Source organism: Moschus berezovskii, chromosome 6 (assembly GCF_049115385.1).
Source record: "Moschus berezovskii isolate FMDL1 chromosome 6, NW_MosBer_1.0, whole genome shotgun sequence".
NCBI lineage: Eukaryota > Metazoa > Chordata > Mammalia > Artiodactyla > Moschidae > Moschus > Moschus berezovskii.
In genome coordinates, this window is record NC_142465.1 from 28,310,210 (window position 1) to 28,326,663 (window position 16,454).

The window sequence follows — 16,454 nt, forward strand, 5'->3', positions numbered from 1 at the left end:
GTGGCTGAATTCTACAGAGTAGCTAACAGCTAAAGTATATGAGAGAAGATTAATTTATACCACTGGAGATCCAATAAAATACTCATTATGGATATAGAGAGAACTTACCAAATTTACCAAAATTACCTATGTATCTCCATTAAACATCTGACTAATTTATACTAATTTGAATACATTTTCTTACCTGCAGCTTCATCTCTTCTAAGTCTTTAGTTTTCTCTACTAATTCTCCTCGTACCTCTTCAAGCAGCAGCTGAAATTTTTCCTGGTGAGTTTGCTTTTCATGTAATAGGCGCTTGAGTTCATTTTGTGACTTTATGTACTCATCTTGCAACCTGATTTTTAGAAAAAGAAGAATTTAAGTGTATCCATTGCTTTTTAATTGTATTACCTTAAAGTCAACCAACACTATGGAACAAGATCAACATCATATATTCTATTTAAACTTCCAAATATCATTGCTTTACCAAGTGTCACTTAAATATTAACACTGTAATTTCTGAATACAACTTTTCTTTGAAGGAAAAAAAAATTTAGCCACCTGGATACATAAATTTTATATCCCACTTTCAAAATAAGACTTTAATAAATTTATAATCTACTTGATTTAAAGAACATTTACTATATTCAAAAAGTTTTAAATGTATACTGTACATTATAACAAAATTATACTGTATGTTCCAGAGCAAATATTCAGACAAAATAAAATTTTTTAATCAAGCCTCTCACCTCCAAATTTAAATAATTACCTTGTGTGTTCAGCTTTCAGAGTCTGATAATTAGTTTTATGATGTTCACATCGTAATCGTTCATCAGTTAACATTTTTTGGAACTCAGATTGAGAATGTCTCAGTTCACTGTCTCCACCAGGAGGAAAAATGGTGGGAAAAGCATCCATATCGGTAACTGAGTGGACAACCATGTAAAAGTAAGTTCTGGCTTTCTTAATGTCTTAGTTTTCTTTCCAAGAGTATTTTCCAGTTTCTTCTTGCTAAGACAGAATCTCAGGAGGTCAAATTATACCTGTAGAGAGACATACACTTAATGATGGGTGAACTTCTTCAGTGTTATATATTTTTATCACTCACTATTCTCCTTATCATTTCTATAACAAAATTCAATTTTCAGATTTTCAACTGTTCATAAAACAAAATTCAAAAATAAAGTTGAATCATACCTTAAATTTTCTTTACTTCCATACAGTTTCTGTGACCATCAAGGTCACATCTTCAAGTAGTAACCTAACTAGAAGTATTGCTTCTTCCACTATAAGTAGTCCTAGATTCACATATCACCAACATTTTCTAAAGTTACTTAGGTAAATTTCAAGGGTGGATTCTGGTACAAAATCCATACTCTGAAACCAGGGGAAAAGCCATTTGGATCTTGGTAAGTGACTAGTTAAGGGTCACAGTCTTCACAAAGATGAGCTTGAACATGTAATTATGTCTGTGATTAATGTTACAAAGGGTGTTTTACTTGACACAAGGTAATTGCACTCGGGCAGCAGATTCAGAGGAGAAATCAGTTTACACATAAATATTGATCATCTATGTATCACGCACTGTGCTAAGGACAGGAAACTCAATCATCAATTCAGGATTATGAAAGTACCTGAATGTTTGCTTTATCTCGAAGTAAAAAACTGACAACAGTGTTCTTACTGTAAATAAAAACAAAAAAATTAATCAAAATAATTCTATTTTTAACTTCATTTATCTTTCTCAAGACTATTATATATATTTTTTCCTATCTCCCTTAGTCATGGGTGATTATGAATTACCTTTCCTTACTACAAGAGACAATCTTTAGCCTATACAAACCAACCATTAAATTACTGAGTCTTGCTTGAAATACATCATTTCTGATAAATTAATGTGATGTCTACATATTACATAAGAAGACTTTTAAACTAAAAATGAGGTCGCTTTGGTTTCCTGCTTTGTGTATGAAGAATCTGCCTGCAATGTAGGAGACATGAGTTCGATCCCTGGGGTTGGGAAGATACCCTGGAGAAGGAAAGGGCAACCCATTCCAGTATTCTTGTGGGAAATCCCATGAACAGAGGAATCTGGCAGGCTACAGTTCACAGGGTCACAAAAAAGTCAGACATGACTTAGCAATGAAACAACAACAACAACAAAAAAAGAAACAACAACAAAAGTCTTTCAAGGACGCTTTACTTCTTATTCTTAGGTTTAATGGGCACAAGGATTCAACCAGGTATAATGTGCAAGATTCAACCTTTGAAAATGCAGAGTAAACTGTTTGTAGCAGCTGCCTCAACATTATCCTGTTACGAGTATACATTTTACATTTGCCATGGAATTTATAAGCTAGATCATAAAACTGGCATGTAATTTTGACACAGCTCTTTGATCCAAATTAATTTTTAAGAGACAGAGAATACAATAAATGTATTTCATATTTTCTATTAATATCACCAAAGTGCATTATAAGGCTTTAATTTTAATTAGCCAAAAGCTTAAAATATATTAGAAAAATCAAAAGTTACCCTTTAGTCCTACTACTAGTGAAAGAAAGCAAACTGAGTTTTTTTGTTGTTGTTTGTATTCCAGTTAACTTGACAGTAAGGTAAATACTCTAACTGACCCCCTACCCCAAAATTAGAGTTAAGTCCTCAAAGAAATAAAACTTTCCTCTTGGGAACTGAAATATTCACTAGAAGTACTTACTTTCTAGGATTTAACTAATTTTAGAAAATCCCATTCTCATTCACCACATTACCTCATCTCCAATTCTAGCTTCTATGCAAACATATGTATAATTGCCCTCTTATATTTTCCCAAACCAGGAGGATTTCTCTGCTCCGAGATGATGTTTGCAAATTCATTACCTTTTTATATGTTTAAACTTTAGTGACTAATAAAGCTAGAATATACCAACACACATTACCAGTAAGTACCACACCGAAACACATGATATACTTTCCCCTTGCACACTAAGGGGCTATCCCAGGTGGCTCAGTGGTAAAGAATTTGCCTGCAAATGCAGGTGACACAGGAGAAATGGGTTCGATCCCTGGGTCAGGAAGATCCTCTGAAGAAGGAAATGGCTATTCACTCTACTATTCTTGTCTGGATGATCCCATGGACAGAGAAGCCTGGCGTGCTAGAGTCCATGGGGTCACAAAGAGTCAGACACAACTGAGCAACTAAGCAAACATCCATGCAACACAAAAAAATCACGTTGCTAATTTCCATGTGTGGATATATATGTGCTAATTTCACATGTGCGTGCGTGCATACACACATGAATCTATACTAAGCTTTCTGGAAAGCTGTTATTTTTGTTCAGCGGCTAAGTCGTGTCTGACTCTTTGCGACTTTTGCGACCCCATGGACTGCAGCACATCATGCTAACCTGTCCTTCACTATTTCCCGGACTTTGCTCAGATTCGTGTCCACTGAGTCGGTAATGCTATCTAACCATCTCATCCTCTTCCACCCTCTTCTTCTTTTGCCTTCCATCTTTCCCAGCATCAGGATCTTTTCCAATGAGTTGGCTCTTTGCATCAGGTGCCCAAATCTGCTTATTCCCTGACCAATCTTATGAAAATAGCTGGATGAGTACCCAAATGTAATTACTACATAAGAATTTTCTCTGTGACATTGTTTTTAATTAAAAAAATGAAAAAAAATCAGAAATAAGCTAAACTTCCATAAATAAAGGAAGGTATGTTTACCCTATCATTACAAAAGATAAGTTAGATCTGTCTCCACAGTATGGTGAACAGTATGACTGACAGATACACACATGTGTTTACATACACATAAAGCGCCAATTAGTGGTACAGCAAGCTGAGAATAGTGGTAATTTCTGGAGAAATAATAACTGGGAGACTCTATGACAGGAAAACTTCTACTTTCAATCTTGTTGTTAAATTTTATTTTTAAAAATTACAAAATTTTTTTTCAGGTAATGAACAATTCTATCACTATATTCAAATTACCTTAAACCAAATTCAACTAGTTTGCTTTCACTCTACCTTTAACATCCTTCCTTTCCAGCTTTTGGTACTGACACCAGGATTATGCTACCATCCGTCCGAACTGACAACCCCAAAGTCTTCTCTGCTTTCTCACCCAATTTCCCATGCACAGACAATAAATACTGCCTTTAAAAGGCACTCCATTCTCTCCATTCCTTCTTGACCACAAAAAGCCAGACTTGTATCACCTTAGAACTAGACTACTAGAGCTTTTTATTGTCCCTGCTTCCAATATTTTCTCTCTAGTCTACCCACCAAAGCACTGCCAGATTAGCACTCAGAAATTTTTATATCACTTCTCACTCTCACTCAAAAGCCCCTCTATATGAAACAAAAGCAAAACACTCCACTCTTTCAAAGCCTGGCACAATCAGCCCCCATCTACCTTGTGCACTCTCATTTCCTACCATCTGCCAAGAATATTCTACTCCAGCTAGTCCCTGAATAAACATGCACATAACACCTTGGTTCACAGTTTTTGTCTTAGTTTGTGAACTCTACACTAATGAAAATAGACTCTAGTATGGATAATAATCACTAATCGCTGTTCTCTATTTCTGTGATAATTGGATAAACAGAGGCTAAAAAAGAGATATTGGAAAGGAATCCTTGACTCAAAGTTATGAGCTCCTGGGTTTCATTTGCTAATAGCCTTTTCCAGAATTTTCTACTCTAGGAGTATTTAAGAATTACAGAAAACTACCTGCCAGTTTGCGTGTATCTAACCAAGCTGATCCCCGAAGAATTGATGCTTTTGAACTTTGGTGTTGGAGAAGACTCTTGACAGTCCCTTGGGCTGCAACCAGTCCATTCTAAAGGAGATCAATCCTGGGTGTTCATTGAAAGGACTGATGCTAAAGCTGAAACTCCAATACTTTGGCCACGTCATGCGATGAGTTGACTCACTGGAAGAGACTGATGCTGGGAGGGATTGGGGGCGGGAGGAGAAGGGGACGACAGAGAATGAGATGGCTGGATGGCATCACCGACTCGATGGACATGATTTTGAGTGAACTCCGGGAGTTGGTGATGGACATGGAGGCCTGGCGTGCTGTGATTCATGGGGTCGCAAAGAGTCGGACATGACTGAGCAACTGAACTGAACTGAATTGAACCAAGGGCAGAATGAATTTTATCTCTGCTGTCAAGTACTCTGCACATATAACATATCCAGTTCTCCAGTTCAGAAGTCATCAACTTATCAATAATAATCTTGGAAACTATTGTATGGCAGCCCTCCAAACAGATATCTAGTGTCACAGACATAAAGGCCTCAAAAAACAATTCTTTCTCTGACCTTCAAATGTAGTTCCATCATTCTACATTCAAGGCTACAAAGAAAGAACTCTATTTTTTATACTAATTATATAAGGAGCTAAAAACGGAAAACCCTAACTCAGTTACTATATAATCTATCTCTTATAACAAGAAATCTGAAGATAGTTTTCTATTTCCAGTAATAGAGGATTAAGTAATTTGGATTAAGCCTTCTGCTAACAACAACAAGAAAAGTTGTATACACATTAAAAAAAAATCGGCTTGAAGACACTGAAAAACAAGAGAATATTTAGTGAGATGGAAACAGAGGAAGATACAGATGCAGAAAAATGAGACTGGCACTTGAGATCACCTCTCCCCTAGAGGCATCTGCCAAGTCCAGAGAGGCACCTTGGAGACTGAAGGCGCTGGGACAGTCTTTAAATTCAAAAAAAAGACATCTATTAGATCAGCAAGGAGTAGAGAACCCTTGGTGAACATCCTTCATTTTGGATAGAGACTTTAAAGGCTTTCTCTTAGGAATAAGGGCAATTTAGAAGGCAGATATTAGACTAGACTCCAAATTGCTCTGAAAAATAAATACATGACACATCCACACATAAAAGTCCATAGGAAAATAAGGTAACAGGAATTAAAGCCAGAGGAAAAAAACAGACAATAGGCAAATACATGAGTTCTTACTATTAAAGAGCTATCAGAAAACAGTTCTAAAAGAAAATTTTAAATTATTGTGTACAGGCAATAAAAAATAAGGTTAATAAACCTGGGAGAGGATTATTAATAGAAACCATAAAAATAAACTAACAGAAATTCTAAAGCTGAAAAATAGGATAACCAAAATGAAGAGCTCCATTGAGTGGATAAAACAGTCCAGATGAGACATAGTTTGGAAGGAATTAGAAGATGGGTTAAGAGAATATATTCAAGGAAATTTCCCTGGTGGTCCAGTGGTTAAGACTCCGTGGTCCTAAAACAGAACGTCCAGGTTTGATTCCTGGTCAAGGGACTAGATTCCACAGTCCTTAACTCAGAGTTTGTATGCCACAACTAAGACCTGGCACAGCCAAATAAATTTTAAAAAAAGAAGAATATATTCAAGATAAAGTAGAAAGAGAAACAAGGATGGAAAAAACAGAAAGGAAAGAAATTCATAAACTAAAGTTAAAATGTCACTATAATAGACATGAAATTAGAGTCCCAGAAAGAGAGGAGAGAATAGAGCAGAAACAATACCTCAAAAAAAAAAAAAAAAAAAAGCTGACAATCCCCAAACTGATGAAAGGTATCCACTCTCAGATTCAAAAAAGTCCTACAACTCCCAAGCACATAACTAAGAAATCTACACCTACACATTAAGACAACTAAAAAAACAAAAATAAAGGGAAAATATTAGCAGAAAAAGACGAAATACCTTCAAACAGAACAACAAAATGACAGAACTGACTTCAACAGTGATGGTAAGAATACAACGTACAATGCTGAAAGAAAACTGCCAAACTAACATTCCATTAATATAGCAATACTACAACTTCGATGAATGATGGTAAAATGAAGACATTTCCAGAGGAACAGAACAATTTATCCCAAAAGATGTACACTAAAGAAACAGCAAGAGAGTTTTCACACACAAGGAAAATTCTTAGATATGAACTTGACAATGCAGAAAGAAAGGAATATAAAGGAAAACTATAAATATGTGCATAATTCTAACTGAATATTAATTGCATAAAATAATATTTTACGTATTTTAACATATAGAACATGATATAACATGGAATATAAGTCAATAAAGGTAGAACTACAAGTATAATAGAGCCCTTGCACTGTATGGGAGAGGGTAAAAGTATCAATATATTCAAGGATGCATATTGTAAAGGAAATGGATTGGCAAACTACAGTCCATGGGCTAAAGTTGGTCAGTAGCCTTTGCTTGTGTATGGCCTAAGCTAAAAATGCTTTCTCCTTTTTTAAGAGTTAAAAAAAAAAAAAGAATGAAAATAGCTGTAAAAAATCCTTAACAAAATATTAGTAAATCAAATCAAACAATATATGAAAAGAACTATACACCATGACCAAACAGGATTTATTCCAGTCATGCAAGGCTGGTTCAATATTAAAAAAAAAACAATTACTATAATTCATTATATCAACAGATTAAAAGCAGAAAAATCACATGATCATAGAAATATATGAAAAAAAAATTTGACAAAGTCCAACATCTACTCGTGATAAAAACTCTCAGCAAATTAAGTATAAGTGATACTTCCTCAATTTGATAAAGAACATCTACAAAAAATCTACAGCTAACAGCACATACCTAATGGTGGGGGTAAAAAAAAACCAGAAGCTTTCCCAGTAAGATCAAGAACAAGCAAGGCTGTTTCCTCTTACCACTCCTTATCAAAACTGTACTGGATGGAAGCCTAAGCTAGTGCAATAAGAAAAGGAAATAAAAGGCATAAAGAAAGAAGAGGAAGAAATAAAATAATCTTTGTTTGCAGAGGACATGATCGTCTATGAAGGAGATACAAAAGAATTGAACAATTTCAAAAACTAACAAGAAATTATAGCAAAACTACAGAAGGTTAAAATAAAAAAATAATCACTTTCTTACATCAGCAATAAACAGAAACTGAAACTTAAAACAATACATTTACATTAACACCCACCCCAAAATAAACAGGTATAAAATTAACTAAATATGTATAATATTTATATGAGGGGGAAATTTCTTAGTGGTCCAATGGCTAAGACTCCATGTTCCCAATGCAGGGGGCCTGCCTTCAATTCCTGGTCAAGGAACCAAACCCACATGTCCCCATTAAAATATCCCACATGCCACAATTAAAGACCTTGCATGCTGCAAGGAAGATCAAAGATCCAGAGTCCTGCAAGTAAGACCCAGCACAGCCTAATGAATTAACTTTTAAAAAGCATGGTTTCAAACAAAGATTTATATGAGGAAAATTACAAATCTTTGATGAAAGAAGTCAAAGAATCGCATCAATAATAAAATATTTTATGTTCATGGATTAGAAGACTAAATATGGCCAAGAAGTCAGTTCTTCCCAATTTGACTGCCATATTCAACACAATCTCAACAAGTTACTATGTAGATATCAATAAAGTGATTCTAAAATTTATATGAAGAAGCAAAAGATCCAGAACAGTCAACACAAAATTAAAGAACAAAGTTGGAGAACTGACACTACCCAACTTCAAGTCTTATTATGTAAGCAACAATAATCAAGACAATATTATATTGGCCAAAGAATAGACAAATGGATCAACGGAACAGAATAGAGGGTCTAGAAATAGACTAAATTATAGTCAACTGGAAGAAAATTATAGTCAACCTTGGAAGAAAAGCTATGACAAACCTAGACAGCATACTACAAAGGAGAGACATTACTTTACCGACAAAGGTCTGTCTAGTCAAAGCTACGGTTTTTCCAGTAGTCATATATGGATGTGAGAGTTGGACCATAAAGAAATCTGAGCGCCAAAGAATTGATTCTTTTGAACTGTAATGTTGGAGAAGACTCCTGAGAGTCCCTTGGACTGCAAAGAGATCCAACCAGTCCATTCTAAAGGAGATCAGTCCTGGGTGTTCATTGGAAGGGCTGATGCTAAAGCTGAAACTCCAATACTCTGGCCACCTCATGCGACGAGTTGACTCACTGGAAAAGACTCTGATGCTGGGAAGGATTGGGGGTAGGAGGAGACGGGGACGACAGAGAATGAGATGGCTGGATGGCATCACCGACTCGATGGACATGAGTTTGAGTGAACTCCAGGAGTTGGTGATGGACAGGGAGGCCTGGTGTGCTGTGGTTCATGGGGTCGCAAAGAGTCGGACACGACTGAGCGACTGAACTGAATTGAACTGAACGGGTACATGAGAACCCCCTGTACTTTCTGCTCAATTCTGACATAAATCTAAAACAGCTCTATAAGGAATGAAGGAGGGAGGGGTAAAAGAATGCATAACAGATACTATGCATAAGAACATAAAGTATCTGCTATCTAGTTCTTCATAATAAAAGTTTGATGAATCTTTCTCTGGGATAATCATTAAAGAGTGCTAAAAGGGTGGCAAAATTAAAATTACTAAAACACTAAAAAAGGGTTTCTCAACATAAAAGAGAAATTTAAAAGGAAAAATATAGCCACATGCCTTTTTTATAAGCCATTTTTAAAAACACAAGGGCACGGAAAGGTTGAAATTAAAATGAGAGAAAATAATATAAACATTAATCAAAAGAGATATTAGAACTAATATTAATAAGCAAATAAAGTTGATTTTCAGACAAAAAATACTAGTAAAGATGAAAAGACACATTCATAATAAAAGGTTAAGTACACCAAAAAAATGTGACAATTTTAATTTACATACAACAAATGAGACAGTCAGAACTACAAGGAAAAACAGACAAATTCACAATCTTAGGGAGAGAATTTAGCCACTATTCTTGGTAACTAATAGAACAGGCAGAAAAAAATTATCAGCAAGAATACAAACAATCTAAACAACATAATTAACCAACCTGACCTGACATTTATAGAAAACTGTACCCAGTAAGTATAGAACACATTCCTTATAAGCATGCATGGAACATTTATAAATGACCACATGCTGGATCATTTATAAATGACTATAAGACTATGCCAAAGCCTTTGACTGTGTGGATCACAATAAACTGTGGAAAATTCTGAAAGAGATGGGAAAACCAGACCACCTGACCTGCCGCTTGAGAAACCTGTATGCAGGTCAGGAAGCAACAGTTAAAACTGGACATAGAACAACAGACTGGTTCCAAATAGGAAAAGGAGCACGTCAAGGCTGTATACTGTAACCCTGCTTATTTAACTTACATTCAGAGTACATCATGAGGAACGCTGGGCTGGATGAAGCACCAGCTGGAATCAAGATTACTGGGAGAAATATCAATAACCTCAGATATGCAGATGATACCACCCTTACGGCAGAAAGTGAAGAAGAACTAAAGAGCCTCTTGATGAAAGTGAAAGAGGAGAGTGAAAAAGTTGGCTTAAAGCTCAACATTCAGAAAACAAAGATGGGTATCTGGTCCCATCACTTCATGGCAAACAGATGGGGAAACAGTGGGAACAGTAGCAGACTTTATTTTTCCAGGCTCCAAAATCACTGCATGTGGTGATTGCAGCCAAGAAATAAAAAGACGCTTACTCCTTGGGAGAAAAGTTTTGATCAACCTAGACAGCATATTAAAAAGCAGAGACATTACTTTGCCAACAAAGGTCCGTCTAGTCAAGGCTATGGCTTTTCCAGTAGTCATGTATGGGTGTGAGAGTTGGACTATAAAGAAAGTTGAGTGCCAAAGAATTGATGCTTTTGAACTGTGGTGTTGGAAAAGACTCTGGAGAGTCCCTTGGACTGCAAGGAGATCCAACCAGTACATCCTAAAGGAAATCAGTCCTGAATGTTCACTGGAAGGACTGATGCTGATGCTGAAACTCTAATCCTTTGGCCACCTGATACAAAGAGCTGACTCATTTGAAAAGACCCTGATGCTGGGAAAGATTGAGGGTGGGAGGAGAAGGGGATGACAGAGGATGAGATGGTTGGATGGCATCACCGACTCAATGGACATGAGTTTGAGTAAGCTCCGGGAGTTGGTGATGGACAGGAAGGCCTGACGTGCTGCAGTCCATGGGGTCGCAAAGAGTCGGACACGACTGAGAGACTGAACTGAACATGCTGGATCTTATAAGTATCTCACATTAAAAAAAAATTATACAGAATATGTTTTCTGACTATATTATAATTAAACTAAAATACAAAAAGATAACTGGAAAAGTTACATATGCTTAGAAAGAAAACATTTCTAAATAAGTTACAAACTAAAGTCACTTAAAAGTCGGAAAATATTTAGAACCAAAGGAAAATCAATTATTAAAACTTGAGGGATAAAGATATTTGCTTCCAGGAAGATGGAGCAGATGTACATTTCCCTAAACACAGTAATACAACTAAAAGTCTCAAATGTTATATATATGACATACATAACATGACTCTGAAAAATGGAGACTAGGAGGAAGATCAGCTAAGAACCCTGGGACAAAAGGACCAACACATTGGCAGGCTCCCTGGATTTTTTTTTTTCCTAATTTATGACCAACTTGGAAGTGAAGAAGCTGGCAATGAGTTCAGACAACTCCCCGAATCCCACAAAATGTTTTAACCCTGTTCTTTAGCCAAACAAACAAGAAAGGGGAAGCCCAGCAAGACAAAAAAAAATTTTTAAAGCAAATACTATGGAAAAAGTTGTGGTTCTATCACTTCCACACAAGCAAAAGCCAAGGCCAGGCTGTAATCCCAATACCCTATCAGGGATGATACACAAGCAATTAGGAAGTTGGGATTTTCGTCTCTGCTGAAAAGTAGTTAACCCTCAAGGTCCTGAATGTCAATGGAGACCACATGGGTCACCTGAACTTTCACTCCACCAAGAGTAAGCATTAGCACATCCCTCAATCTGCTTAAGTGCTGCCAGAGAAGGCCGAGTGGAGAGTTAGGACTGGCACTACACTCAGCAGTAACAAGGCTACCCTTCTGCTGTGTCAGCAGAGACCACGTGAGAAGCCAGCAGTCCTTGCCACCCAACAACAAAATGATAATCTTCCAAAACTCAGGTGTCAACAGAGGCTAAATGGAAAATCTGGACTTTCATCCCCAAATGGCAATAATGAGATAGTATTTCCTCTCTTTCTCCCCCACCAGAGAGATGTCAGGAAAAGCCAGCTAAAACAGATTCAAGTAGAATCCAAAGTCTCATTAACATAAACCCCAAAGTTCCAGGTTTCAGAAGAAAATCACTGTCACATCCAGAATGAGAAAGATCTCAAATGTAAAAAGACAAGTGTAAGATGCCAACACTGAGATGACAGAGATGTTAAAGCTATCTGACAAAGATTTTAAAGAAGTTATGATTAAAATGCTTCAGTGAGCAGTCACAAAACAAGCTTGAAATACATGAAAAAAGAAAATCACAACAAACAAATGTCTCAACAAAGAATTCAAGATATAAAGAAGAACCAAGTGGAAATTTTAGAAATTAAAAATACAATGACCAAATAAAAATCTAAGTATGAGTTCAAGAGTATGAGAAGATAAAGAACAAAGAATTAACTAGAAAAGAAATTACTCACTTTGAAAAGACAATAGACTAAAATAACAGATGCTCAGGGACTTGTAAGAAAATAAAACACCTACCATTTGTGTCAAAGTTTGATTCCAGTTATATGATTATCCAAAATAGGTAAATCCATAGAGACAAAGTAGATTGGTGGCTGCAAAGAGCTTGGGGTAGGGAATAGGGAATGACTGCTTAATGGGTACAGAGTTTTCTTTGAAGGTGATAAAAATGTTTTGAAACTAGAAGTGGTAGTTGTACAACATCATGAATGTACTGAATGCCACTGAATTGCACAATTTCAAATGGCTAATTTTGTTGTATCAATTTCAACTCAATTTAAAAAAACTTAAAGCAAACCGGGAACTGAAAGGCACATCAATTTGATACAAGGTGTGTTCAAGAAGAATACAGTAAAAACCTTGATTTCACTCTTGATTTCAAAATCTTCAATGCTTGCCTTTGAGAATCTGATTAATAAGACAAGGATGCCCATTATCACAAATTTTACCCAACTTTGTACTGAAGATCTGGAAAAAGACAAGGTATAAAAGGTCAAAAAAAAAAGGAAAGAAAAAAAACCTGTGTTATATACAGAAGTTCTGATAGTATATATATAAAGTACAGAAGAATTCACAGAGAAATGATTAGAGGAAGGAAGTAAGACTGTTAAGGAGATTAACACACAAAAACTAACTGCATTCTACATACCAGCAACAGAATATTTTAAAGATATTCTTTGTTCATGGGTCCTCTTGATATCTTCTTTTATGTTATGAAATCTTTCTTTGAATCTTTTGTCCTATTTCTTCTGAATTATCTTTTTAATGTACTAATGTGTAGGAATTATTACATCATGCGAAATGCCAAGCTGGATGAAGCACAAGCTGGAATCAATATTGCTAGGAGAAATATCAATAACCTCAGCTATGCAGATGACAGCACCCTTATGACAGAAAGCGAAGAACTGAAGAGCCTCTTGATGAAAGTGAAAGAGGAGAGTGGAAAACCTGGCTTAAAACTCAACATGCAGAAACCTAAGATCATGGCATCCAGTCCCATCACTTCACAGCAAATAGATGGGGAAACAATGGAAACAGTGAGAGACTTTATTTTTGGGGCTCCAAAATCACTGCTGATGGTGACTGCAGCCATGAAATTAAAAGACACCTGCTCCTTGGAAGAAAAGCTATGACCAACCTACACAGCATAGTAAAAAGCAGAGACATTACTTTGCAGACAAAAGTCTGTCTAGTCAACGCTATGGTTTTCCCAGTAGTCATGTATGGATGTGAGAGCTGGACTATAAAGAAAGTTGAGCACCGAAGAACTGATGCTTTTGAACTGTGGTGCTGGACAAGACTCTTCAGAGTCCCTTGGATTGCAAGGAGATCCAACCAGTCCATCCTAAAGGAAATCGGTCCTGAATATTCATTGGAAGGACTGATGCTGAAGCTCCAATACTTTGTCCATCTAATGCAAAGAACTGACTCACTGGAAAAGACCCTGATGCTGGGAAAGATTGCAGGCAGAAGAAGAGGACGACAGAGGATGAGATGGTTGGATGGCATCACCAACTCAATGGACATGAGTTTGAGCAAGCTCTGGGAGTTGGTGATGGACAGGGAAGCCTGATGAGCTGTACCCCACAGTGTCACAAAGAGTCAGACACGACTGAGTGACTGAACTGAACTGAATATGTGTAGGAATTCTTATAAAATTACAATGAGAAAACCAAAAAGACTGATGATAGTAAGTTTGGAGAAAACAGAAGAGACAAGTGATAGTATATCCACTTTGGGGAAAACCAAGCAGTATCTAGTCCTGTGGTTACTGCTGAGTTTTCTAAATTTGCTGGCATTCTGAGTGCAGCACTTTAATAAAATCATCTTTAGAATTTGAAGTAGCTCAGCTGGAATTCCATCACCTCCACTAGCTTTGTTCGTAGTGATGCTTTCTAAGTCCCATTTGACTTCACACTCAAGAATGTCTGACTCTAGGTGAGTGATCACACCATCGTAGTCATCTAGGTCATTAAGACCTTTTTGGTGCAGTTCTTCTGGGTATTCTTGCCACCTCTTGATATTTTCTGCTTCTGTTAGGTCCATAAAGTTTCTGTCTTTTATTGTGCCTATCTTTGCATGAAATGGTCCCTTGGTATCTCTAATTTTCCTGAAGAGATCGCTAGTCTTTCCCATTCTACTGTTTTCCTCTATTTCTTTGCATTGTTCACTTAAGATGGACTTCTTATCTCTCCTTGCTATTCTTTGGAACGCTACATTCAGATGGGTGTATCTTTTCTATTAAAGTGCTGCACTCAATATGCCAGCAAATTCAGAAAACTCAGCAGTGGCCACAGAACTGGAAAAGGTCAGTTTTCATTTCAATCCCAAAGAAGGGCAATGCCAAAGAATGTTCTAACTAGCACACAATTGCACTCATTTCACATGTTAGCAAAGTAATGCTCAAAATCGTTCAAGCTAAGTTTCAACAGTACATGAAACGAGAACTTCCAGATATTCAAGCTGGATTTAGAAAAGGCAGAGGAACCAGAGATCAAATTGGTAACATCCACTGGATCACAGAAAAAGCAAGAAAATTCCAGAAAAACATCTACTTCTGCTTCACTGACCACACTAAAGCCTTTGACATCATAACAAAACGTGGAAAATTCTGAGAGATGGGAATACCAGACCACCTGACCTGCCTCTTGAGGAACTGTATGCAGGTCAAGCAGCAACAGTCAGAACCAGACATGGAACAACAAACACACTTGTTCCAGATCAGGAAAGGAGGACGTCAAGGTTGTATATTGTCACTCTGCTTATTTAACTTATACACAGAGTACATCATGGAAAATGCCAGGCTGGATGAAGCTCAAGCTGGAATCAAGATTGCCGGAGAGAAATAACAATAACCTCAGATATACAGATGACACCACCCTAATGGTAGAAAGCAAAGAGGAACTAAAGAGTCTTTTGATGAAGGTGAAAGAGGACAGTGAAAAGGCTGGTTTAAAACTCAAGATTCAAAATACTGATATCATGGCATCCAGTCCTATCACTTCATGGCAAATAGATGGGGGGGGGGGGATGGAAACAGTGAGAGACTTTATTTTCTTGGGCTCCAAAATCACTGCAGACAGTGACTATAGCCATGAAATTAAAAGACACTTGCTCTTTGGAAGAAAAGCTATGACAAACCTAGACAGCGTACTAAAAAGCCAGGCTTCGCTGACAAAGACCTGTCTAGCCAAAGCATTGTTTTTTCCAGTATTTATGTACAGATGTGAGAGCTGGGCAATAATGATGGCTGAGTGCTGAAGAATTGATGCTTTTCAACCGTGATGCTGGAAAAGACACTGAAGAGTCCCTTGGACTGCAAGGAGATCATTATGGTTAATCCTAAAGGAAATCAACCCTGAATATTCACCGGAAGGACTGATGCTGATGCTCCAATACTTTGGCCACCTGATGCAAAGAGCTGACTCAGTGGAAAAGATGCTGATGCTGGGAAAGATTGAGGGTGGGAGGAGAAAGGAGCTACAGAGCATGAGATGGCTGGATGGCATCATCGACTCAATGGTCATGAGTTTCAGCAAACTCTGGGAGATGATGAAGAACAGGGAGGCCTGGCATGCTGCAGTCCACGTGATCCCAAAGTCAGACATGACTGAGTGACGGCACAACAAAGCAATATCTAAAGTTAAAGAAATGAATATATATTATGACTCAGCAATTTTCTACTTAATATATACCTAATTGAAATGTGAGTAATTAATACAAGTATACCAGGATACTGTTCATAGCAGTGTTATTCCCAACTGAAACCTAGAAACAAATCATACTGCCATTAACAGCTGAAGATACAAACTGTGATATAAAGGAATTAGTACTATATGGCAATGAAAAGCTATACACTCTAAGTATCACAAATATACTATTCAAATGAAAGAGAGAGTCAAAAGAATATATACTCATCTATTCCAG

At 36.9% G+C, this 16,454-nt stretch overlaps 1 protein-coding gene across 11 annotated transcripts in view; it reads right to left on the bottom strand.

Moving 5' to 3' along the window:
• CEP83 (centrosomal protein 83) overlaps nt 1-16,454 on the bottom strand; it is a 146,013-nt gene that overhangs the window by 88,422 nt on the left and 41,137 nt on the right. For 10 of the 11 annotated variants that reach the window (XR_008681825.2, XR_008681820.2, XR_016037560.1 and 7 more), the window contains 2 exons: nt 750-1,023; nt 185-335 (listed from right to left, as the gene is read on the bottom strand). Coding sequence is in view for 6 of the 11 variants with exons in the window: in XM_088836864.1 (XP_088692990.1) it covers nt 185-335; nt 750-922 (324 nt within the window). In the remaining 5 variants the exon portion in view is untranslated. Of the gene's footprint in view, nt 1-184; nt 336-749; nt 1,024-1,614; nt 1,664-16,454 lie in introns of all 11 variants that reach the window. The other variant, XM_088836860.1, reaches the window with a different exon arrangement.